This window comes from Corvus moneduloides, chromosome 4, assembly GCF_009650955.1.
Source record: "Corvus moneduloides isolate bCorMon1 chromosome 4, bCorMon1.pri, whole genome shotgun sequence".
Taxonomy (NCBI): Eukaryota; Metazoa; Chordata; class Aves; order Passeriformes; family Corvidae; genus Corvus; species Corvus moneduloides.
The window spans coordinates 24360528-24385522 of record NC_045479.1 but is presented as its reverse complement, the minus strand read 5'-3'; the positions used below and the strand labels follow the sequence as shown (position 1 = coordinate 24385522).

The following is a 24995-nucleotide window of genomic DNA, read 5'->3' as shown; positions in this document are numbered from 1 at the left end:
AATATTGGGGTAATTTCTAGCACTCCACCAATCGCTGACCTTTCTCCCATTCCTCAGTGGAAACATTTCACAGCCCATACAACTGCCAGGACAGCTTGGAGTCCCACCTCCATGTTCTCTGATGGCAAACTTCCAAGTGCATTGAAGTGTCTGGGGTTTGGATGGGTTTCAACTGTTTGGGTTTTTTGGTAAGCCCTGTCTCTGGCTTCAAAGCAGCTCTGGTTTTGGGTCTAAGCCTTGTGCAACCCAAGTTCATTGTTCAGCCATTTAGGGACTGACTTCCTTCTCTGAGGACGTGAAACCATATGTCGTGTCCCTCCTCTCTGCCCACGGGACAGCAAGCAGGGGCAACTCACCCAAAGAACCACCAGTGCAAAAAAAGCATTTAAAGACCCTTATTATTGCTTTAATAAATCTGTATTTGCATCCTTTCTGCAAGGACGAGGACCCAGGCTCTCCTGTCCTCTCCTCGCAGGTCTGACCTCCTTGCAGTCAGCATGCACGCTTGCAACAGAGCAAATGAATGAAGTCCACACAGTAATTATCCTTTTCCTGGCTGCTGGTCCCAAGTGATGTGCTCGCTGTTTACAACCCTGGTTCGTAAGATGCAGCAGCTGCTTTAAAGTCAGTCAGGTCACAATAAAATCAGAACATCTTTTGTGCTGCCCTCTTCACAATGCTTCGTATGCCAGCTGGGAGACCTCTGTGAGGGCAGCAGAGGCCCTCTTGGTCTGATGGAGACAGGGAGCCCTGCTCCTTTTCCCCAGTGCTCTAAACATTCCTGTCTCCATTGGGCTGCTATCATCTCCCCCCTGCCCTTCCCAGTCTGTCTTCTCTGACACACCTGAGTGGAACATCCCTGGGGTGGTACATGACATACAAAATTCTTTGTTTCCCTTGGGTGGCTGGTTTTCCTACCCACTTGCAAATCTGAGAAGGGTACAAAACCTTGGAGTTGCTGCAGGAGGAGAAGAAGGCCGGCCCTGCCAGGAAGGAGACTCGTGCAGTTGTACCACTGGAAAAGCAAGGAGGGATGCAGCCTCTGGAAGCCTTGCTGCAACCATGCTGGGAGAGGGCCATGTTTGCCGGACAGAATCCTGGATCTTGAGGCAGGTCGTGGTTTGAGGGGTCGTTCTGCCTTCCCCCTCCACACCGCAGTCCTCCCCACTCCCACTGCCCAGCAAGGCAGAGACAAGGAAAGCTGCAGTTCTCCTTGTCCCTCTCACCCATCTCTCCAGCTGGTGAGCCAGTTGGCTTGGACACAACACACATCAGCATCCTTACAATGGCATGCACACACAAACACACACACACACACGCTCCAGTATTTGCTGCTCTCCACGTCCATGGTTGGCACTGAGCAGGACTATGGTCCCAGGTACACTGATGCAAACCAGGAAAATGCTGGAGGATGATGCTAGAGAGGAGACAGAGCCACCACTGAGCTGAGGATGTCCTTGTAGGGTCTTCCTACTGGAACTTGGAACAGGGTTAGCTCTCAGCCAAGGGAGTGACTGTGTTTTGTGTTGTTGAAGCCCCCTTTGCTTCTATGTCTTTTTTAATATTCTAGTTTTTGTATTCTTTTAATATATATAGCTATAGATACAAAAATAACAGATAGGTTTCTCTAGGGATAATTTTTGCACCTTTGGGCTTCTAAAATAAAATATCACAATTACCGCAAATAAAAGGGGGAAAAGTTCCATTTCCTCTCCCCTTTTTACCTCCCTCTTCCCTTTGACCTTGCTTCTCCCACTCCAAATATCCCCAGGAGCCTTGTAATTTTTTTCCTTTGTAGTTGCCTTTCTTTGGAAAATGAAAAAACCAAACCCAACAAAACAACAACAAAGATAAGCCATGTAGCCTCCATCCCTCCTTCCATAAGCGGTGCCTGCTGTGTTCATACATTCCCTTCAAAGCAAGGCTTTTCACCTCAAAACATTTCCCTGTGCTCCATGGCTATTTGCTTTTCTCTGTAGCTGGGGCCAGATTTTCACCTGCTGTAAATCAGCATGAATCCACCTCAAGCCAGAGCTGTGCTGCTTTACACCAACAGCACGTTTTGCCAATTTACACTCACCCTGAAGATCTGGCCCACAATTTTTAACCTTGGAAATGGAAGCATGGACAACAAGGAAATTCCCAGAAACACACAAGGCAAGCCGCAGATGCTCTTCCCGTGCTGGTCACCCTGCTTCCCTTCCCTTCCCTTTACCTCACGCTCATGGTTTGGTGTAGCAGCTCCTCCAGGCCCTCCATTCTCTTGTTCCTCCTTAGCACTTTCTGAAATTCATAATCTCTCAGTAAAAAAAATAAATAAATCGATCTCTCTATATATGTATATGTATATAACTAAACAGCTGCCACGTGGCAGTCACCTGGCTGGAGGGTCCTGTCCCTACCAGCCCCATGGCCTTTTCTTGTCACTATAGTCTCTGGGGTGATGGTCCAGCTCTTGCCCTCAGGCAGGACTGTTCCCATATTGCTTGCACTCTCCCACACCTCTGAGGTACGGTACCAGAATATTTATTTTATATATATATGTATATATATATATATTTACGTATATATATATATATTTATAATTTTTTGTTTGCCTGTTTCTTTTTCTTGCAAATCCTTTGGAATTGCTGCCAGGGAGAAGCTAGTGAAACATGCTCCCCATGCCAGCAGCCGAATGCTCTCTCCCTGCACCTCAGGGACCCTCATCTGTTCCTCTTGCTGACTCCGTCGCCCAGCTCCAGCTCGGAAGGGTGCGGGGAGCTGCGGTCCCCTGTCCCCAGTCTGCCGGAGCCATCTGGCTCCTCTCCTTGCCTGGGCGAGGGGGTGTCCTTGCAGAAGTCCGTCACCCAGGAGGGCATCGAGAGGAAGCCCCGAGGGTCAACGGTGTAGAAGGGCTTGGCGTGGTGGGCGGCGGGGCGGCGGGGCGAGGGGCTGGCGTGGAGGCTGCTGGTGCTGCTGCACTTCTTCACCAGGGTCAGCCCCGGTGGGGGCGGCGAGAAGAGCGAGGTCAGCGAGAGGCTGCTGAGCGTCTCCGAGGGCTCGCTGTTGTTGCCACCCCCGCGCAGGCTGCTGCCGGCCCCCTCCTCATCCGAGGGGTCCATGGAGTCGTGGTGGGTGCAGCCGGGGCTGGTGCTGCCGCCGCTGCTGTGGCTGCGCTGGTGGCGGCACAGGCTCCGCAGGTTGAAGAGCCCCCGGCCCCGCAGGCTCCGGCGGCGGGAGGCGGGGGACAGCGGCGCTGCCAGGGGTCTTTGGCTGCCCGCCGCCGGCACGGGGCACAGAGCCACCGGCAGGTCCAGCGTGCACTGGGGAGAGTCGCTGAGGTTGAGGCTGTCCTCCAGCGTGGTCTGCAGGCTGCCGGCCGAGCTGCTGCTCCGGCTGTCCAGCGACGTGTCGCTCTCGGGGGGCTGGGGAGCGGGAACACGAAAGCATGGTTCTCAGGAAGGAGATGGGCACAGGGCAAGAGACTTTGCCTTATTTGTTTTGGGGGTACTTTGGGGTGTGAAAATAAGCCACGGTTACAGAAAGGGGAAAAGCTCTTGTTTCACTCTCCTCAGCTGGGGAAGAGAGCTATAAACCAACCAATGGTACGAACCACCAGCCATGCAGCCTGCCATTGGGATTTCCTTCTGGGTAAGGAGGAGGAAAGGTGTCGGTATTTTGAGCTCATTTCATTCTGCTTCAGGATGAATCTACCCCTCCCATGTGAAGCCCTGCAGCCCCCACCACTAGGCTCTCCCTGAGCACTGATGGTCCAGGAGGCAGCAGAGCAAAGGTTCCCTGTGGATCCTCACTCATGGCTGCCCTATAAACCTGCCACGCAGACTGTGGACACATCTATCCGCTGGACAGGAATCAAGGGGCTTCTGTACAGACTTCCTCTCATTAAAAAAATTAGCAATATCTGGGGAGAGAAAAGAGGCCCCATGGTTCTTTTGACAAACACTATTGGCAATGATGGCATTTAGCGCAGAAAGGGGGGGTCCCTTCCCAGCACGAAGAGGAAAGAGCCTTAATTTCCTTGTATCAGGGCTCATCTAGTTAAGCTGCATTTTAGCTGTTTCTAGGAAATTGGTCTGCACTGTGAGATCATCACCGGGACACTGCACTGAGATGATGGATGTAGGACAGGAAACAGTCTCCTGAAGCAGTCTCTATAGTTATTCAATAGAGTCTGCATCACATAATCAGAAGTTTACCAACTTCTCCTTTACAACAGTTCAGTGCTTTTGTCCCAGTGGTGTGCCAGCTCCAGGGCTCTACCTCTTCGTGTCTTAACTTATACCAGAAGTTTCAAAACTGCAACAACTCAGTGCTCTCAGACCAAGGCTAAATTTATCCTTGGTGAATTTATACACATTTGTATTGTGCCAACAGTGTCTGTCATATATAGCTGGATAACATCTGATTTTATTTTTTAGTTTGTCTGGAATAGAATGCCCCTGTTCATGGAGTATCTTCCAAGAACAATAACAGGGATCTCTACTGGGCTTTCATCTCTGCATCTTCTGCCCTTCAGAGACACCTATTCTCCCCCCAGTGCTTTTATTCTTCTCTTTTGTTAGTGAGAAATAGCTGCCTTTTCAGAAAGAGATGGCACCTTTTTGGGATTCGAGAGTTAAGTGGGCAGGGCAAAACAGTGAGGACACAGCGTGTGGATGGGGCATTACAGGTTGTGGAGGATGTAGGTGGGAAGAAGCCTGTTCCAACCAAAAAGGTGCATGATCTGGAGTCACAGTGTTAAGAGGACCCCAGGAGGGTGTGCAAGCTGTCACCTCCCTGGCTCACACCAGGGCTGCTGTGCATGCAGGTGTCTGCGGCACACCCAGTGCCAGGGACCCAGGGGGGAGCTACAGAGTGATGTGATTTCATCTTCATGTGGGGCTCACTGCAGCTGTTAAACTATTTGTTGGTCCAAAGCAGAAGAACGTGTGACTTCATGGGGTGAGAGCTATCCAACACCACTTTGTTATACTACCCCCTCTCCTCCCCTACCCTCCTGCATTCTGCAGTCCATTGTGCTCCTCCTACAGATCCAGGTTACCCAGCCCATGACCATAGCTGCCTCCCTCCTTCCTCTGCCCTCCTCCTTGTTCAGCCCCCTCTGTTTGGGTATGATGTGAAAATTGAGTTTTCCTAGCAGCCAGAAGCGGAGTTCCTCACCTGATGGAGAAGTGAGCAGTTCACACCTGGAGATCTCAGTGATGCCCACGAGCCTTGCAGAGAGATCTTAGGAAGGTTGCGTGGACATGAGACTTCCTCAGGCCCTGTCTGGGTGGCAGAGATGGCTGGGTGGAAAAATTCTGCTGGTACAGGTAACAGAGGGGAAGATGCACCTGGAGAGAAGGGGCTGGGAGGGACTGACAGAACATCAAAAGAAAGAGAAATAGAACAGAAATAGAAGAAAAAAAAGTTGAAGAGTCCTCTGATTTTATTTGGTGCCTTTGCTGCTGTTACATTGAGCAAAGTCTCAAGACCAGTGAACAAAGGATATTCAGGAACATGCACTCCAGGCCAAGAAGCCTCAGTCTGATGTTCAGACTAAGGATCCCACTTTTTGCACAAAAAGCTGCACCAGACCTGGAAGACCTAACACAGCTCAGAGCCATAAGGTAACAGGCCAGCCCTGCTGTTGCTCTCACAGAGAAATGCTGAGCTGAAAGGCCTTGACTTAAGGATGTATCTGCCAGAGAACTTTCATGCCAGATCCTGCAGGGCAAGGGATGAAGAAAGATAAATTAAGTGGTGGTTTGGGAAACCTGGGGACCACAGGAGACCAGGACATGCTCAAGAGTAGAACCAGAGCACTTCCGCCAAGGGCAGACATGTTACATGTTCTCTGAATCTGTACTTGGTCTCAGGGGACAGCAGAGTTTTTCTGTGCTGAGTGAGCACAATTCATCCAGCTGGCATGTCAGGAGAATCTGTCCCCACTCTTCTCTGACCATGCATAGCTGCACTACTGCAAATGGGGATCAGCATTTTCACAATATTTCACAGTCATGTCTGAGAGGAGATATAAAAGCTAGCAATAAAAATTAAGGGATGGCTCCTCCCCCCATTCCTGAAGCAAATTAGCAAACTGAAGGCTAATTCTTGGTTAGTGTAACCCCAAGTCACATTAACTCTCCCCCTGGCAGAGGGAAAGCAGGGGAAAAACAGAGCTGAACCAACCCACAGTTTCAGCAGACCTGGAGAATGAGAGCCCTGCTCACCTTTGGTACTTTCATGCTTTAGCCAAGACTGAACTGAGTTGAAAGGAGTATTCTCCATTTCACACAGGTAACTGTCTGGGTTTGTAGAGCCATCCTCACTGGATGCTGGGAGCAGGCATTCCCCCAGACTGTCTGCCCCACTGGAGTCAGGGTTGTTCTGACCATCCTGCTGAAAACAATAAGTGAGGACCAAGCCTTGTGAAATTTAATAGAAGATGATAGAGCAGACTTTTCAAAGCCTCAAGAAGAGCTGATTCTGATAATACCTTCAAGCTAGCTGAGAGATGCTCAATTTTCCAGCTCAAATTGTCTAACTTTTGACTAATTCAGAGGAAGTTACTAACAGTAGTGAAGAACTTTCAAATACATGTATTCTTTTGTTCTCCTCAAATCCTACTCCACAGTATGTCTCTATGGAGAAGCTCTTGAAAAATGACCAGAATTATATTCCTCAGCAGGGACACCCGGATGGATACAGAGCACCTGAAATGAGCAGGGGCATAAGTACAGCACATGGTGTAAGATGCCCATGACTGCCTGGGGCTAACCTTGATCTCCTTAGGACTCAGCTGAGCAGCGTTTCGATTGTCTGACTCATCTCCTAGAAGGATGGAAGAGGACTTGTCTGAGTTGAGGGATAATGCTTCCATTTCAGCCAGCTGGACCTGCAGGAAGGGAAAGGAGCTATCACAGGTCATGCCTGGGATCCACATTTCAAGCAGTCACACTGTTTATGGTGGATAAGTGAGAGCCTGTAGACCCAAGATCAATTTTAGGTTATATTCCTTGGATAAATCAGGAACTGCCTAACCCAGACCTGGGTTGGGCAGGAGAATTCCCTTTTTAAGAAAGGTTGAATATACAATCTGCAAGCAGCCCGCTACCAGTCCATGCTCCTCTCGTTCCAGAATTGGAGGAACGAGTCCTGTATCTGTCACAGCGATACAGCTGGCCCAAGGCCCTGCAAGTAAAGCCAGGCAGGCAGACGGGTCCCTCAGGCTGGTGACAGGGCAGCCGGCTCTGCTGAGGGATGAGGAGTGGACCCCTCTTTCTGAAGGCACCACAGACAGCCCTGCTTAAGCATGAAGGTGCTTTCATTCCAGGGAAAGTCATGCCTCTTGCAGTCCATGCCAGTATCATGCTTTTCATATTCTCTTACCTTCATTACTGAAACCCTGTTTCTCTCCAGCTTTCCTGCATCTTGCCTTTCCCCTCCTCTCTAACCTACCCAAGACCTCACCTAACACTGTCTTCCATTCTATTCTCCATCTCTAATCTCAGCCCTCCCACACACCCATGCTTGAGCTCTCCTGCTTTCTGAAAGCAAGTCTGACCACTGCATTTCTGCCATTCTTGTGCTTCAGCTCTGCTCCAGTCCCATGCCTGACCTTGCTTCATTTTTGGCCTGTTTCATACCACATACGCCCCTCTCTCATCCTCTTTCCTCCAAGCTTTTAAACCCCCTCTGCCTGACAATTCTTTCTCACAATGCCTGAAAAGCATCTTCTTTTTCTACCAGCCTAAGCAGTTTCTCTGTCCCTCCTGTGCTTGGATTTCCATCACTGGTCTCTAGAGTGCCACCAGTTTGCACCACCAGCAGCTAACTCTTGAGAGCTGTATTCTGGGTTGTCTCAGTCGGGACAGCTTCTGGACATGTGTTTGTGTTGGCAAGAGGCAAGTACAGCTCTTGTGCCATGACAGCAGGTGAAACATTTGGAGAGATGACTTTTGAGCTGGAAGTTTAGTGGCTTTGTGCCAATGCCAGAGACTGGAAGAGGTCTCCATCTGAGGGATAATGCACTTTAAACAAACAGAATGGAAAACCAGAGCTGGATTTAAATAAAGTGCACAAATGACATCCTTATTTGAGATATTATTCTGACACAGGAACATGGTGCTGTTCAACCATGGAGAAAGCCCAAAACCAACAACTGCTGCTCAGAGCACGAACACACAGAGAGCCCACAATGAACTGATGCCAGGGATGCTACACAACCACCAGTCAGCAACTACTCATGTAGAGAAGCATAGTCTTCATTCAGTCCCACTTAATGTATTCATCTATTTCTCTCCCAAGCACTTGCTACACCAAAACAGCCTTAAAGCTGTGCTTGTAGAGACAGGAGCATGACCTGTGGTAACATCTGCGTCTACCTTTGCCATCCATAAAAAAGGATTTCAACAAAAGCCAGAACAGTCTGTTTGTCACTGAACCGCTTGCTCAAAAATTCTGATCATACTGGGTCTACACAAAACCCACAATCAACAAAGTCATGATTAAATAAACGGCAGGTGTGGAAACACATTTCCCTGGTGCCCACTGACAAACTCCTACCATGGCTAAACACACTTCAGTCATCCATATACAGATGTCTGTCAACCATCCCAAGAGTGAAACGATAGAAATGACAAGAGACGAGGTTAGCACCATGAAAAAAAGAGGTTTTGTTCTTATTGCTTCCCTTACTGTAGAATATTTTAAAATTTGCTGACTAAAGATGAGGAACAAAAAAAATTTTTTAAATTACAGTGTGGGAGAAGGTTCACTAGATCCAAATCCATGAAACCTGCGAGGAACATCAACCTGAGACACTGAACCATGCACACATATCCCTTAGAAAACAACTAGTTGCAGATATATCTTTAAAAACAGACCCACGATTGCAAAAATCCTTAATTGTACAAATAATTGGTTTGAAAATAAAATATCAGGAGCATAATTGGGAAAGGTGCTGAGCACTTCTGCTCAATGCCACAAAAAGCTTAGCACACATTAATGAGTTTGAGCATATGTTTAAATGTGTGCTCAGCATCTTGATGAATTAAACTAGCAAGGAAATTGGAGGGAACATTTTTGGCTAATGCATGATTTTTGTCAGAAGGGCAGAGTTAAGGCTGAAAGGGTGGACAGCAAGCATACTGTTTCTTTCTAATACACACACATTGAAGAGGACTAGATAAATAGTTTTGCCTATGTAACTTGCTGTCAAATGCTTCTGAGACTGTACAATTCTGTCTGTGTACAATACTCATATGGATATGTTGATGTACCAGAGTGCACTCTAATTTAAATGACTGTGTGCATTGCTGATGTTAGCTATGACTCCACATAGTGATTTACTGTTGAGATTTCCTCTTTGTTTTTACTTTGAAATATGAAGAGAAGGTCATGACCAATCGTGGCTTAAAATCCTAAGGTAGAGTTTTGATTCATATGATCCAAAATGAAACACCTGTATTTTATTACTAAACTCATTCTTGCATAGATAATTTCTTTTCAGTTCCACATTTTAGATGTATTGAAATACCAATTTTGAAAGTAATTTATGGCTCTATAACAGCCATTAGAAAGTATGATCTAAGAATAATTCTTCAGTTGTGGTAATTACATCAAACTCTTTGCTCAGGCTGGGGGTTCCACTTGAAGATTTTGCTATCTAGTTTCTGTGCTGGGAAGGTAAGAAAATGGGCTGCTGTCTTCATTCATAGGCGGGATACTGAAGACTATCAGGGAGGTTTTCAAATGTAGCAAACTAGCTGCAAATGACTTGAGGGCAGTCATTCTGTAATGCCTTAGGAGATCTCATTTGCTGAGAAAGCTGAGCACCAATTGCTGAACATAAAGACTTAAGTAAAGCAGTGGAAATTGCAGTTAATTGAAAACTAGTTATTTGGTTGCATTAATGCAGCATTCATTTGTGAAGTGTCTCAATAACGATAAACTACAGCAATGTTTGCATTTTGATACTTTTGAAAGGAAGCAATGGGGACAAGCAGACAGCTGAGAAGCTGAAAAAAAAATCAGAGCATCAGAACTAGGCATCTGAGGCCAACAAAATATTGCTTTCTTCAAGCATGGATAGAATGATCTGCCAATAAGAGCTCTTTCCCCAGGTTTCCTTGTTTCTTTATAAGCGATAGCAACACGTCGAGTCAGTTATGGGGAAGGAGAGAGTGAGGTTTGCCACTGATGTACCAATCTACTGTCAGAAGAGCCACACTACTTCTACAGGTCTGACCACACAAAATCAGAGCACCTAAATACAATAAAATTATTTCAGAAATAAAATTAATTCTGCTATTGACCTAACCTTTTCCTAGTCCAAAAGACTATTTTGCTCCTTAAGTTTCATAACCTGAAAAGACCAATTGCTTAGGAAGTAGTTTTCCAAAGCATCTACCAACTTCAGTAGCTCAAGTCTAAGCCATTTGGTGTCCTGCTCGTAGCAACAACCCATTTGTCAGCTAACAAACTTTCTCAGTGGGCCCATTTTTATTTAGTTTTTGCTCAAACTAACTGGTTTTCACCACAAACCAATCCTTGCTCACAGACATGACTCTATTCAACAAGGCATTTAAACATGTGCTTAATTGATCAACCTCAATAGGGAATAAGCAAGCACATGCTTAAAATGAGAACAAAACACCAGCTTAAATCTCCCACTGAATTGCTCCTGAGTGCTCTCATTGGAGTGAGATCCTTAGAGTCCTCTGTCCAACATGAGCCTGAACCTAGACTTTTCTTGCAAAATTGAATGCAACAAGAGCTGCCAGGATGCCTTCATAGTAATTTCTCTGCAGGTCATTCAGTCCCTCCTGACCCATGTCCTGTCACGTCTCACTTTTCCAAACATCCACATGTGGCTGAGGAGGGCAGGCCTGTACTAGAGGCAGTATCAGCACTTCACAACAGATAACAAACACAGGTCAACAAGCTCTACTGTCTACACAATCTACAGTGAGGAGCACACATGGGATGACCTGCGGGCACGTGGGTGTGGGTGTGCAGGTCTTGGGGGGAAGAGTCCCCTCACACATCCTCGTACGCAGGTTACCTCTTGCTTGTCATGGTTACACTTCTCGCACATGGCCGGCGAGGAGTAATGATGGAAGACGGAGCCCGATAGGTTATCGATGATCATTAACTCCCCGTCGAAGGAGTCCTTAATAATTAAAGAGACACTGTCCAGCCATAAGTTCTCCTAGGGGACAAGAAAGGGGGGAGGATGGGAGAGATCATTTTAAGAATGTCGAGTTTTTTGCTTTCAAGTTTCATGTGAATTTGGGGCTGGGTTCTCCACCCTGACTCATCTGGAGCAGCATCTTGTTCTGCAGGTACTTGCACAGGGTCACTGGGGGGAACATTTCCAGAGGGTGTGTAAAGGTGCCAGAGTTCAATGAAAAAAAAAAATAAAATAAGGAGGGACAGTCTTCACTCACTTTCAGTGCTCACGTCTGCCTTCCAGCTCTGCTGGAGTCACTCACTCTCGATCTGTCATTTCTCCTGCACTCTTCTCCTGAGCTCCCCTCTCAAATTTGCTCCTGTCACACCTTTAGCTGATCTGCTCCATCCCTCCTCTGCTGGCCCTCAGGTTCCTACACCATGATGACAATGAACAGGACACACTGCTGTCACAGCCTTGTCCCTACATGATCCTATCAACTCAAAAGTCTACTGCTGAAAGCAAACCTTTCACCCTGAGGTGGAAGACTCTGCTACTGCTAAGCCCTCAATCATCTAAGCTGCCCAGCTACTGCCCACAGCTACTTGCTGCAGTCTGGTCAGTAAGTTCAAAGGTGTACTCACCTGGGCTGGAGAGTAACATCTCACGCACAGATGTCCTTCAGGATCTGTTCTACCACCACCTCCTCCTGTTCCTGCTCCTTTTCCCTGTCCTGAATTTGGAGAGCCTGACTTGTGGGAGCACAGCCCGTGAGTAATTTCCATCTCAAGCTCAGCATCCATCTCTGCATCCTCCTGGGCCTCCTTGTTGCTGTCGTCGAGATGCTTCATGAGCACAGCTACGACCACATTGATGAGGACAAACTGGGCTGTGAGCACAAAGCTGACAAAGTACAGTGGGGAGATGAACTGCAGGTTGCTGAGACAGCTCCGGTCATCGTGGCTGCAGTCACGCAAGGTATCCTTGAGGGGGAGTTGGGATTGAGAGGGAACGATGGAAAGAAAGAAAGACTAAAGTAAGAACAGAAGCTTGGCTCCTCTTTCTGTCAAAAAGCACTGGTGCCAATGGAAAGAACAAAGCAAACACTTCTATCACCCCATACCTTTTGGCATAATGAGGTCCCAAAGAATCTGGGACATTTTCTGTTAATATGCTGTCTGCTTCAGAGCAAAACCATCCAAAGGCATATGAAGCAAACTTTCAGACCATGATATGTTGCTGCCACCGTAGCCCCACACATGTGAACAAGACCAAAAATGAGCAGGCTGGTACTGCCTTCTCCCATCTATACCCAAAAGCACCATATGTGATGAAAGAACTTTCCTTTCTCCACGTCCTCCAAAGGAAGTATTTATTTTGTATTGTCCTGATAGCTCTGCAGATGAGTGCTGTGTCCAACACACATGTCCTATGCTCAGCTTTGATAACAGTCCTGACTACAGTGGATAGTCCCTCTCAGCCCAAATTATTTTCTTGTTCCTCCCAAGGAAAATTGGCACTTTTCTCTATCAGATGTCTCTAAGGCTAGATGAGCCCAAGGTCTGAGTTACCATGGTGGGAAGAGATACTCTGGACCAAGCAGGGACCTTATCTAGCAACCCAGCTTCTGTGTTCTGTGCTCCTTCCCTTTGCTAGCCCAAGCTCTGCTGAACAGACCACACATCGGAACTTCTCTTTCCCCACAAGGAGGAGATCCTTGCCCCTAAGGCCCAGTTACCTTCATGATCCCATTCCAGTTGTCACCCGTTGACACCTGGAAAAGCGTGAGGAAGGCCATCCCAAAGTTCTCGAAGGTGGCGTGGCGGCTCATGCCCTCGCAGGGGTTCTCATCATTGCACACTGAAAAACAAGGGGAGCGCAGCACTCAGGGGAGGACACACTACCAGCCCTGAGACCAACAGCATGAACTCACAGCCTGAAGACCTCAGGTGATGCATGGTATCAGCACCCTGCCCAATGGTTGGCTGTTGGCCATCAATATGGAAAAATCCCTTTTGGCCAAGCCCCAGGATACCAGGCAGTGTAACTCTGCTGCTGAGGAGTATCCTCCCAACATGTCATTGTGCTGCCTTTCTTCTTGATCAATATTCCATGGCAAGAGATGTAAGTAAACTTTCACAAACTTTTTCTTGTGATCTTGAAGGCAATGTCAGGGACAGAGTGCAGGAAAAGCAAATGTTTAAGAATGTAACAGAAAACAGAGGCTGCTTTTATTTTGTTTGGTTGTTAGGACAACAACAATTTAGAGGGAAATTCCTCTTACATCAATTAAGCATAAGGGAGAATAAAGTCCATCAAATAATTCAGTCCCTTTATTGAAGAGCTCTGATTTTGAGAAACCCCAACCAGCATGTCTGTAGCTCACACTGGAGCATGGTCTGCTTGAGACTTACCCAGTTTTCCAAAGAGCTCCACTCCTAGAGCAGCATAGATGAAAAAGAGGAGCATGAAAAGGAGTCCAAGGTTTCCCACCTGAAAGCAAAGGGCACTGTCAGTCTATCCCAAAGCCTATTGCATCTGTACAGGAAGTATTTCTGCATTTCAAAGTCTGAAGAGAACAGCAGTGAAATCCCAGTGTACAAATGCAACCAAACAATTGCTCAACACTTGAGAAATCTTCAGTGATGGCTCCAGTTGCCATCAGGGCTGGGGGAGAAGCAGGCAGGTGGGAAGAGAAGTCATGGAAAAATTAGGGACTTAACAAGTTTTTCTGAACCACTGAACAGTTTCTGATCTGAATGCATGTGGTCACTGGGCCTATGTTAGGATCATCACTTCAGGAATCTTAATTTAGTTATTGCAACTGCTGTGCCATCCAAATTCAGGAGAGAAATAAGTGATTCAGCCCACCCACTCCCCTGGACTGCCACATCCTGGCTCCCTACATACTCACTGGAAGGAATTATTTCTGATGACTAAATTAGACACCATAGTAAATGCTGTGAAAACACCGTGCTGGGTCTGTGTCTACAGGGCGTTAAGAAAAGGAAGTTAATAAAACTTAGCTGAGAACTACATTTCCAAAGGGCTCTTTTAAATTAAAGCTCTATTCACTATTAAGAATTGCTGCAGTGTAACAAAGACAGGAAGGGAATTTAAACAGAACAACTGGAGATGCCTTGTATGCCATTAGCAAGCCAGAATCCCTGATTTGAGTCTGTGCTCTAGGAACAAACAGAGAAGTGTCAGGAAGAGGATAAAGCGCAAGGGAAAGGACAGCTTATTTTAAACTACTTCTTTTGGCAAAGCCAATAAGTCTTGGAGATTAATATTACACATAATTCAATTGTCCCCCGAAGACCCGGTGTATAAAATATGGAGACTGGGTTCATTCTTTTAGTGGTGAAACTGGTGGATTTTAGACCTTTAAGTTCAGATTTTTACATAACTCTAAGTATAAAGTGATTTTTTTATCCTTGCTACACAACTTTATTAAACAAAGCCAACCTGTTATAGGAAGTAGCAAAAGCCAGTTAACAGGAAGTCATAGGATTAACTACTGCTTTTTATTATCTTCCAGGGAATACCTAGAGGCCAAACTTTGAGACATCTGCTTGCTTTGGGGCAGATATTACTGACCTCCAAAAGACCTGACCCACCAACTTGGTTAGCAAAGGGGCCGTAGGTAAACAGGAGACAGAAAAATCAGAAATGAGAAAATATGGAAGAATATACTTGTGGTTTGTGGCTAGGACCAGAAACAGAGACTCACGGGTCCCAGCTGTGCTCTTTGCCATCTTGAGCAAAACACTTAACTGTCTGATGACTCAGTTTCTTTGTCTACATGACAGCGATATGAATAGATAATAAATAAGAGAGGAGGAAATATATTTTGGGAATAGAAGTTGAATCTCATCATTTAAGTGCAAATATATTGCAGAGTCCTCTTACCAACAGTTTCTGGATACTATTTCATCCAGCTCTTAATATCTGTGTGCATTTATCTGGGTTTCAGAATAAACATGCCACAGACATGCAGATGCTGGATCTGAAGACCTGCTCTGTTCCAGATCCTTGCCTGAGAAAAATCATCTGTTGTGGCTCCTGGAATGGAAAACAGCAAGGTGCAAAGTAGCTGCACCGAGCCAGTCTGTGGCACCAGAGCCAGAACTAATAAAAATTTGCATTCCACATCTGCCTGCACTACAAACATCCTTCATCTCTCCTTCCTTCTATTGTCCAGTGTATCGCAGTCCACAACTATCCTGAATGATGCTGTATATCCTACATATGAATTACTAATATTGTTTTTATTACTATTATAATAAACCACAAATAATTATTGTTTAATAAAAAACATGGGAGATCAGACAGAGGTCGGGATCCATAAAAGATCACAGAGTTTCCCTCTCACTTTTGTGCCATCAGATTCCTCTAGTACAGATTGACATTTATTGTCACCAACATCAGAAGTAAATTCCCTGGGTAACTACTCATGCTGTTTTCAGATTGATTCCCAGCTCATCATCACTCACCAGCACTGGCACATTAGCTGATAAATCAACTGACAAATGCCTGTGCATTTTGATATCACGCAGTAGAGTTCCCTTCTCAGGGCCTGCCAAGGGACTAGTCTGATGTATGATCCGTAAAACCACTTGGTGCCATTACTCCTTGCTTAACAATTCTCCCTCAACAATCCAAAAGGAACGGGACCAGACTCTCTGACTGCTCATCCATCACGGAGGATGCTCACAGTGGGCTTGAAGCCTGTGTAAAGCACCGTGTCAGCATCTTGTTTGGGAGCAGCTGCCACTCACAGATCATGAGATCCTTCTGTCTCCATGTCTTGCAGCAGACGCTTAACTGCCAGCTGTGTGAGCCACAATAGAGCATGTCACTGCTTCTCATACATGAGAGGCTCGGAAACACAAAGGGGTACAGGAGGAGAAAAGAAGAGAAAGTAGGAAGGGGGAAGCACTGGCTAAGAAAAGGAGTGATGAGAGTGCGAATGGAAGAGAAGGAGGGAAAAAGGGGCACATTCAGGGAAGGGTGAGAGGTGCAGTGACAGAAATATTTCCTTTCCTCCTGAAATGGCTTCCAATCACTCTTCCCTTCTTATGGAGAAGGGAGAAAGGAGCCAAGAACTAATTGCAAACAGTTAGACACTAGCTAGACATGATGGGAAGAAATCCAGCAGTCAAGCCTCATTTCTTTCACGTGCTGGAGAAGAGAGAGGTGAGGTGAGCTGTAACCCCATGAATGAGAACTTGGACATGACCTTCAGTCAGTTGCCTGCACACCACAGTAGACACCACCTCTGAGACTCCACAAGAATAAACCCTTTGGAAAAAGGGACAGAAGAGGAGAGCCTTTTGGGAAGATGTTTTACCTGTGGCAGGGCTTGAACAACTGTATCCAGCAGCGCTCGCATCCCTGTGGCCATCTTCAGTAGCTTCAGGACTGCCACAACAAGCACAAGAGAAGTGTCAGTCAGACTGAGCTCAGAGGCATCCTTTGTGTGACTTACTAATGTCAGTAGCACAAGACAGATGTCCTGTCTCCTCTTGCCCTAGAAAAACTGGACTTTCCCCTCATTTCTCTTCTCCCTTTTCACTCTACAACCCCAGTTCCTTCTCCTTGAATTCTTATAGTTTTTACTAAATACTCTATTTCTGCCACCCATGCCTATTGGGCTGCTTCTGCTTCACCCAGACACTCTTTTTCCCAGGAACATGTATCCTAATTGTCCTTTTGCTTTGATTTTTCCTTCCATCACTTTCTCTTCCTTCAGCCATCACTGTTATGCCATCTTGGCACACCTTGGCCACCACCAGGAAGATTCAGGCCCTTACCTGTGCAAATTTCAGTCTGCTTGGTGGCCTCTTCTCCCCACACCACTACCATAGTTGCCCCATAAATGAGTAACAGAGAAAGTTCAGCTCTCACATGATCTGCCCACCCTCCCAGTGCTTCACCTCCCAGGCAACCAGAAAGCCTGAGCTTCTAGGGTGTCCTAGATCCTAGAATCCCTGCTGGGATATGATGAAGGACGCCCCAGAGGCTCCTCAATGGCTGGGGACAGGGTGAGCTCACGGCTCTACGGCCACTGCTCATTGAGTCATGGCACCAAGTTGCACTCCATGGCCACATACACCCCTGCTCTGGCCAGCGTCTCTCTCACCCCGCGCAATACGCAGCACCCTCATGATCCGGATGATAGTGGGGTTAATAGGGAGAGCAGCGTTGATTTCAATCTCTTCCAATGTGATGCCCATGACAGACAGCAGCACAATGGCCAGATCTAGCTGGTTCCACCTTTAGAAGAAAAATTCAAGAGAATAAACGAAGATAGAGTTTTCCATTTCCCTGAAAAAAATGTAATTGTCTCCACTTCATCCTAAACATTTCCTTATGTATGAGTTCAAGGCCCCACTGTGACTCACCCTGTATGGGCTTTTCCAGAGAAACAGAGATTCACTTTGCACACACCCTGAGCAGCCAGAGGCAAGCCAGACTGATTTGAAAGCATGGAGCTGTGTTACTATGGCACTATGCTTTGACTAATGGGCTCAGCTTTTTACGGCCTTACTACCTCGAATCAACTTTGCTATATATGTTCTGCTTCAGCATGCTCAGAGTTTGCCTCAAGGGCAGGAAAAAAATGTCTCTCTCTAACCTCATCTCCTTTGCTTTCTAGCCCAACAAGCAGACTCCAACCAAGAGGCAATTTTTGGACAACTCTTGCTATTGCCTAGGCATTGCAGCTTGTGGAGGATGAGGTTAGGTCCATGCTGTTCAGAACTGGAAGGCAGTCAGAGCACTCTGCCACCGCTTCACAGTCTAGATAGGGCACTATGCTCAAACCTCTACCCTAAACCCAGCTGTCCCACAGCCACGGTTGACAATCCTCTGCTCACCTGTCTTTGAAGAATCGTCGCAGACCAAACGCCACCAGCTTGAGGACTGCCTCAAACACGAAGACTGTAGTGAACAGGTAGTTGCAGTACTTAAGGGCGGTCTCCAGGGACTTCCACAGAAAGAGAGGATAAAGAATTGAGGAGAAAGCAACATCAAAGATATAACCCCCCTGTGTGGGGACTCTCCTAAGCACCAGGTATTCATTGTGGGGTGTGGAACCTACCCCCGGTGTTCATTGTGGGGTGGGGAAGCTGCCCCATGCTTCCGACCTACTTGAATGTAGAGGTTGCCTACTAAGGGCAACCACCAGCCAGCCCCTCTGCCCCATGTTCTTCTCAGGATCAGTTCCAGCTCCTTTTCCAGTACTGTTTAGCATAATCAGAAGGAGGAGGCTATTGCAAGAGAATCCACAAAATGCCATCAGGCTTTTCTTCTGCCAGTAGCCTGTGCCACCTGAATGACACCTTGTTAATGGCACTGGCATAGCTGTCAACCAGGAGTGAAGCACAGAGGTTATTCTGGTTGTGGATTCGGGCCATCACTGACAGGAGGAAACCCTGCTGTGCCTTGGTCTGGGGCCAGCACATCCCACCTCTGAGCTGTTTGGCTTCTGGCTCTTTTACATGCTGCCCCTTCGCCACCACCAAGGACCAGTGTGAGCAGTGGGCAGCTTTTGGTGGCATTTTGTGCTGGAAGGGCTTGAAGTGCTTTGAGAAGATTATTTAACAGAGCAGGCTGGCTTGGCTGGAGCTGTGTTCCAAGGAAAGGAGCTGAAGAGTAAGGAAGAGAAGTGACTTGTTGAGGAACAAAGATCTGATGTGAGGACGACAACAGATAAAGGTTGAGAGTTCCTGAAACCTAAAGCTGGGCATCATCTAGGGCAAGATGAAAGCTGGGCAGCTGGGCAAGGTGGGCAAGAAACAGAGGAGCCCAGCAGTAGATTTGAAAGAGGACAGACAGACTCAGCTCCTGATCAAAGCCTGAGCTACCTCAGACAATCTGTTCAGACACCAGCATTGTCACCTAAACCAAGGGTCTTCTGAAGAGAGAACTGAAACGCCACTGGGCAGAAGTCATGATGAATGCTTTGTCTACATATGGAGGCAGAAGTCTCCTTTGATCTGTGCAGCATACATTTTTCCCACCAAAGGCATCTACAGCTTTGCCAGGAACACTGAGAGGTACATGGTCTATACCCAAGCAAAGTGTAAAACTTATTTGGCCTCCAGGGTGCTGTATTTGGAATCACACCCTGCAGCTGAGAGAGGCTCTGCTCAGCACTTTGGCCCTGCAGCTTCTGTTATGAAGAAAAGGTGGCTTGGTAAAGATGGCCCATCCCATGACATACCACTGGCCACCCTGGTTCTCTCAGCTGAGGCCATATGGCAGGGGAATAGGGCTGACATTCAGAAATCTGATTCAAAGCCCGAAGCTCCCAGGACACTGCTGCTTCCATGACTCCTATTAGGATCCAGGGGAACATAAAAAGCAGAGCAGGAAGCTAAATTTGGGTGACCCACATATCCACTTACTCATATAAAGCACAGAGACTTAATTGCACCGTGCTTTCTAGGGGCTTGACTCTTGCTCAGATACCTTCTCTCTAAAGATTTTAATGGATAACAAGTGTCTGAGTAGGAACTACCTTTCTGGATACACATAAAACTCTTCACACAAATTTGCCTACTACAAAACTAACTCCTACAAAACTTTAACAGTTGTTTTTAGAGACACTCAAGTGTCCTACTTATGCTGGTGGGCAGTGGTCACCAGAGAGCTGTACCAAAATAACAATGTCTAGAGGCAGGACTTATCTCCATAATCTCACTCACCACAGGTTGGTTGTAGTGCTCCAAGGACATAGTGACCACGTTGAGGCAGATGATGAAAGTGATGAAGATGTCCAGATAGTGGCTGGTGCAGACCGAATGAATAAGGAGGCGTATGTGGCAGTAGGTAGCATAGTACGGCAAACGCTGCGCCTCTTCAGTGGAAAGAGGGATATGGGCAGAGTTAGGAAGAAATTAGAACAAAGAGAGAAATGGGTAAGAAACACTGAGGAGGGAGAAGGCATAAGGCTGGTGATAGGTGTTGAAAGAAAATGGAATGAAGCTGGGAGAGAGAAAAACCTAGAGAGAAAAGAACAGGTAAAGATAAAGGACATGGTGGGGGGGGGGGGGAAGAAGAAAAAGAAGAAGAAGTGGGGAAAAATATGTAGGAAGAAAGACAAAGAACAGAATACTAGAAAGAAAATCTGTTAGTCTGTGTTTGTGGGAATGGTGCTAAATCAGCATGTCTTGACAAATTAAGATCACTTATGATAAAAGGGAGCAGATGGTTCAAGAAGAGGCCCTGGGGTGTCATGGGAGAGAAGGAGAAAACAGGAGCAGAGGAAGGGAAAGCATGCCCATAGGCTGTGAATGGAAGTCTGAGTAGTAGGGGTGATTTCCAGGGGCAAGTATGCTTTAGCAATTTTTATCTAAAGGTAACACAAAACAGGACAGAAACACCAGGAATAGAGGGTTTCCTTTACCACAGAAGGTTTGGGATCCCAAGGATTGACACTGCAACACGGGGGGCACTGAGACACAAAACACAGGGGTCTTCCTCTTTTTTTTTCCCCTCTTCTTTAAATTTGGGTTTAAACACAAAGAATGGTCTGTCCAGGTCTTTCTTCAACCACCAGCTGAGCTGCAGGAAGCCCAGGTGGGACTCTACCCCAAGCTCAGGAAGTGTTATCAGTGTGTGCATGCCCCATGCCAACAGTGCCTGTCAGCATGTGCACAGGGGTGTTTTTGGTACATTGTCTCCTGAGGAACGGGGTGCTAAAACCCCTCCCCAGTGCCTTCCCTGGAGTCCCAGCAGACCTCCTCAGCCACCCCTCTTCCTCAGACCGCCCCAGTGGCATGTGTGGTGACACAGCAGTGGTGCGGGGAGGAAGGCTGAGAGCACGGCCACGAGCGATGGATTTTGGAGACCAGCCCATTGGGAAAGAAAAAGAAGAGGAAAAGGTTTTTCTCAGAAAACCTTGGCCTACGGACCAACCAAACACTTAGGCTGTGTCTTACTCCTTCGCTTCTTCTCCAAGCGTCGCAGGCGCTTCTCCTCCCGCCGGCGCGCCTCCTCAGCCTCCTGGTGCTGCCGGCACTTGTGGAAGTTCTCCACCACCACCCCCACAAACATGTTGAGCACAAAGAAGCTGACGATGAGGAGAAAGGAAATGAAGTAGAGGAGCATCCAGGGGTTGTTGTTGGTCACTGGCTGGAGTGAAAGGAGAACAGAGGCAGTGATTGTCTTAGCAGTAGAGGAATAGGGATGCAATGGGCAGCAGCCCAACAGTTCCTGCTTTACAAGGTATTGAAATAACCATGTGTGGGCCAGGAGGGAGCCAGCATGCCCAGAAAGACACATGGCACTATTGCTTCTTCATTACGAATTGATAAAGGCCCACTGACACTACCACAGACACCCACAGCACAGCCACAGCTACACCTCCCTGCATGGACCAGACAAGACCATGGACCTGACCCCTTGCAAATAGGTGAGCAAAGGATTCAGATAGGGCCTGGAAGGGACTCTTGGTTTGAGGGAGATATCTGAAGCAGGACATTAAAGCACGCTTCTGCCTTACTAGCACAAGGAAAATGACAAAGGTCCTTTCACATAAAAGTCCATGTACCTGCTGGTCAACAGCCACAGCATCTAGTCCATTATACATAATATTCACCCAGCCATCCTTGGAAGCCAGAACAAAGAGGGACATCAGAGCCTGCAACACATAAAGCAAAGCAGATGTGGAGCAGGTGCATCTGGCAGGCAGGAAAAAAAATATTGTGGGTTTATGCTCTAACACACAGAGCACCAAAATACTCTTCCTGTGTCTCTGCACACATCAAAACCTGCTCCTTCCCCTGTGGAGGACAGGGAGGGGGTGACAGGAAGCCATGTACAGCCAGATCCACCAGAGGAGAGAGGTTTTGAAGAACATCTGCTTCATGGCAGGAGAAAAGAGAAAAATCAAGCTCTCTGCTGCCACCACTTTTCTTTCCCCCTCATCCTCTGCCATCCTGATACCAACCCACTAGTGACACAGCTTCTGCATGGACACCCAGGCCAAATAACTGCTCCTTCTGGCCCAGGCATTGGCTTTCCAGGCACTGCATCTATTCCCTGGGGAGGAGACAATCCCTTTGATGGGTTCCTGTCAGAGGAAGGAGATGTGGGTAAACTCACCTGTCCCAGGTTGTCGAAGTTATACTTGTGGTGCACCCACTTGTAGTTGGCTGCCACGCAGTCAGACCGGTTGGTGATGTTCCTGATGTCAACCCCCAGGCAGTGGTAGAACTTGCCTTTGAAAAGCTGCAGGAGGGGAGTGACCCCATCAGCCCCTTTCCCCACAGGGTTCCCCATGCTCCCTGGGATGTACAGAAGCTGCCAAGATGCTGCATGGCCTGCAAGACTGCAAGCCACATAGAGCATGACAGGGACGCCACCAACACAATGTAGAGCACAGTTTCAACCATTGCAAAGGAGCCAGGACCACCCTTGTAAGCTCACACTTGGCTTTTCAGCCTCCTCCATTGCCCCTGGCCAGCAGTGACTGTAAGCCCACCGTCTGACAGTCCTTAAGGCAGCCTTTCTGAGTACAAAGGGAAAAAGTATCTTCTAATCCGTCCCCTAGAGTAATCTTCCCTCCCTGCTTCCCAATTACTGAGAGTGCTGATGGGAAAAGAAGATCTCATCTGAGGGTAAAGGACCAGAAAAAAACATCCTCTTCTTCTCATATATAATTTTTCACAAAGCTGCACTGCACTGCTGTGACTTCTGCCCAGGGCTCCTTTCCCCATATGGAAGGTACTGGATTGTGCATTTGTACAGATGCATCAGAGCAAACTAAGTATAGCGCATTCCCTGAGATGGAAGTAACGCCCACACCCTTGCTCCTCTGCAATGCAACAGCCAAAAATAAAAAGGATTAAATAAAAAAATTAAAGAAGTTTGTGGGTGGAATTAGGGCTCAGAGTGAGGGGGAGAAAGAGAGCTGGCTGGAGGCAGGGTTCATATGAGCAGGTGCTGAGCTGCTTGCCCTTGTGGGGTGAAATGGATGCGTCCAGGGAGCCCTGTGCTGTGCCAGCCCTGGGCTCTCCCAACAACACTGACCCAAACCCCCATGCAGCTGCTGCCAGGTGTGATCATTAACTCCTGTCTCATGTCCAGCAATGCCTGCACTTGCTGAGCACCTGTCTGTGCTTGGGAAAGGCTGTGTGATAATGGAGATGACTTGTAGAAGAGGGCAAATACAGAAAATTGACTGGCTTCCCTGTCTCTCCTGCTCTACTTGGCTCCCTGTGTCTGTTACAGGACCTGGGGGTACAGGTGCCCATGGCAATAGGGGTAGGGGCTCAAGGGCTGTTTGATGGACAGCAACAACCTACCTGCACACCCAGGATGCCAAAGATGATGAAGAAAGCACAGCAGATGAGGACAATGTTTCCTATGGGCTTGAGGGAAGAAATGAGTGTCTCCACCACCAGCTTCAGGCCAGGGGCTCGACTGATGACTCTGGAAGGGAAGGAAGGGGAAGGGTGACAGGGGGACAGGGCAGGGGCATTTGGCCTAAGCAAAGCATTTTCAGCAGCAGCAGACCCCTCTCTCCCTGCGCAGTGACCCCTCAGTGGAGATCACTCCCCTGTGATCAAAAAGCCTCCTCTCCCATGGATTTGTTGTCTGATGAGGTACCTCCAGCATCGGACCCAAACGGCTAAGGGGGACCTCCCTGTGGCTTATTGCTTGTCAAAGACCACACTTTGCCTAGCCCAGCTGGATCTGACTCTGGGACCCTTCCTGGGGATAACCAGTGGGAAGAAGGGGGCGAGCAGGACTTGGTGGGGTTCTGACCGGAGGGGACGTAGGGTGCGCAGCAACCGGAGCACTCGCAGCACCCCCAGAATTTTGGCACCGCCAGCAGAGGCCACTGAAACCACAATGTCAATGAGAGACACGAAGACCAAGAAGCCATCCAAGACGTTCCAACTGCTGCGGAGATAAGCCTGGTCCCCAAAATACAGGCCTAGAGAGACCACCTGGAAGAGAGGGGAGAGAGGAGAGGATGAAATAGCTCCTCTCCATGTTACCTGGTAGAGGGCAACTGTGGAGAGAATGGGAGGAGGGGGAATAGTTATCAACTCCTCATGACACTGAAGTGTCATCTCATAATCTTCTCCTTTCACCTGGATGTCTGTGAAGGAAAACATCTGTTTTCTGCCTCCCTAACATGACACTGTAGGGGACACACAGGAAACCTTTCCCTGCCACACCAGAGACTTGGGGCAAGTCTCTCAGTTCAGAGATCACCTGAGAGGTAAAGTCAGGCACCAAAATCCATACACTGGCTCTTAAAGGGGTAGTTTGTTTGCCAGCAGTTCTCAAAAACAGTGGGTACTACAGAAATTGGTGGCCATGGGGAGATCTTAACATCCTGCAAATCACGGTCAAAATTCAGATATGAATTTTAGGGGTTTAACTTCCAGCACACAGTTCAGGACTTTTTCCCAATCACAAGAAGGGAATACCAAGGTTTTCTGATTGTTGCAAAGTACTTTGAAATCTACTGAATAATTATCTCAACTTTGAGCATGTCATTAATATTGTTGTAATGTCTGCCATTCTTGCTCCAGGAGAAAGGGAATGGACATTTGACATCATTATAAAATCCATACTTGAATGCCAGCTATCCTTTATGAATAATAAGATCCAGCTGGATCTAAAGCCTAGGATAAACATCTCCTCTAAGCCTGACAGGACAGGACTCAACCCCAGGCAATATCTGCTGTTATAAAGGTAGAGGGAAGGACTGGCACACCAAAAAGATGAACAGATTTTAAAAGGGTGCTGATGAAACATGAACCGTGTTTGATACTGGAAAAAGGCTCTGAGCTGTTCACCTCCAGTAACT

General features: G+C 47.4%; 1 protein-coding gene across 4 annotated transcripts in view; it reads right to left on the bottom strand.

Annotated features, from left to right (window-relative positions):
- Positions 1-384: 384 nt before the first annotated feature.
- CACNA1I (calcium voltage-gated channel subunit alpha1 I) overlaps positions 385-24995 on the bottom strand; it is a 164852-nt gene continuing 140241 nt past the window's right edge. For 2 of the 4 annotated variants that reach the window (XM_032106585.1, XM_032106584.1), the window contains 17 exons: positions 23939-24123; positions 23476-23602; positions 22274-22399; positions 21720-21809; positions 21109-21301; positions 19873-20024; positions 18040-18149; positions 17304-17437; positions 16512-16582; positions 13573-13651; positions 12897-13018; positions 11803-12141; positions 11051-11197; positions 6764-6880; positions 6216-6384; positions 5164-5360; positions 385-3407 (listed from right to left, as the gene is read on the bottom strand). In XM_032106585.1, coding sequence (XP_031962476.1) covers positions 2706-3407; positions 5164-5360; positions 6216-6384; positions 6764-6880; positions 11051-11197; positions 11803-12141; positions 12897-13018; positions 13573-13651; positions 16512-16582; positions 17304-17437; positions 18040-18149; positions 19873-20024; positions 21109-21301; positions 21720-21809; positions 22274-22399; positions 23476-23602; positions 23939-24123 — 3060 coding nt within the window. In that variant the 3' untranslated portion in view covers positions 385-2705. The remainder of the gene's footprint in view (positions 3408-5163; positions 5361-6215; positions 6385-6763; positions 6881-11050; positions 11198-11802; positions 12142-12896; positions 13019-13572; positions 13652-16511; positions 16583-17303; positions 17438-18039; positions 18150-19872; positions 20025-21108; positions 21302-21719; positions 21810-22273; positions 22400-23475; positions 23603-23938; positions 24124-24995) is intronic. The other 2 variants (XM_032106586.1, XM_032106587.1) reach the window with 2 other exon arrangements.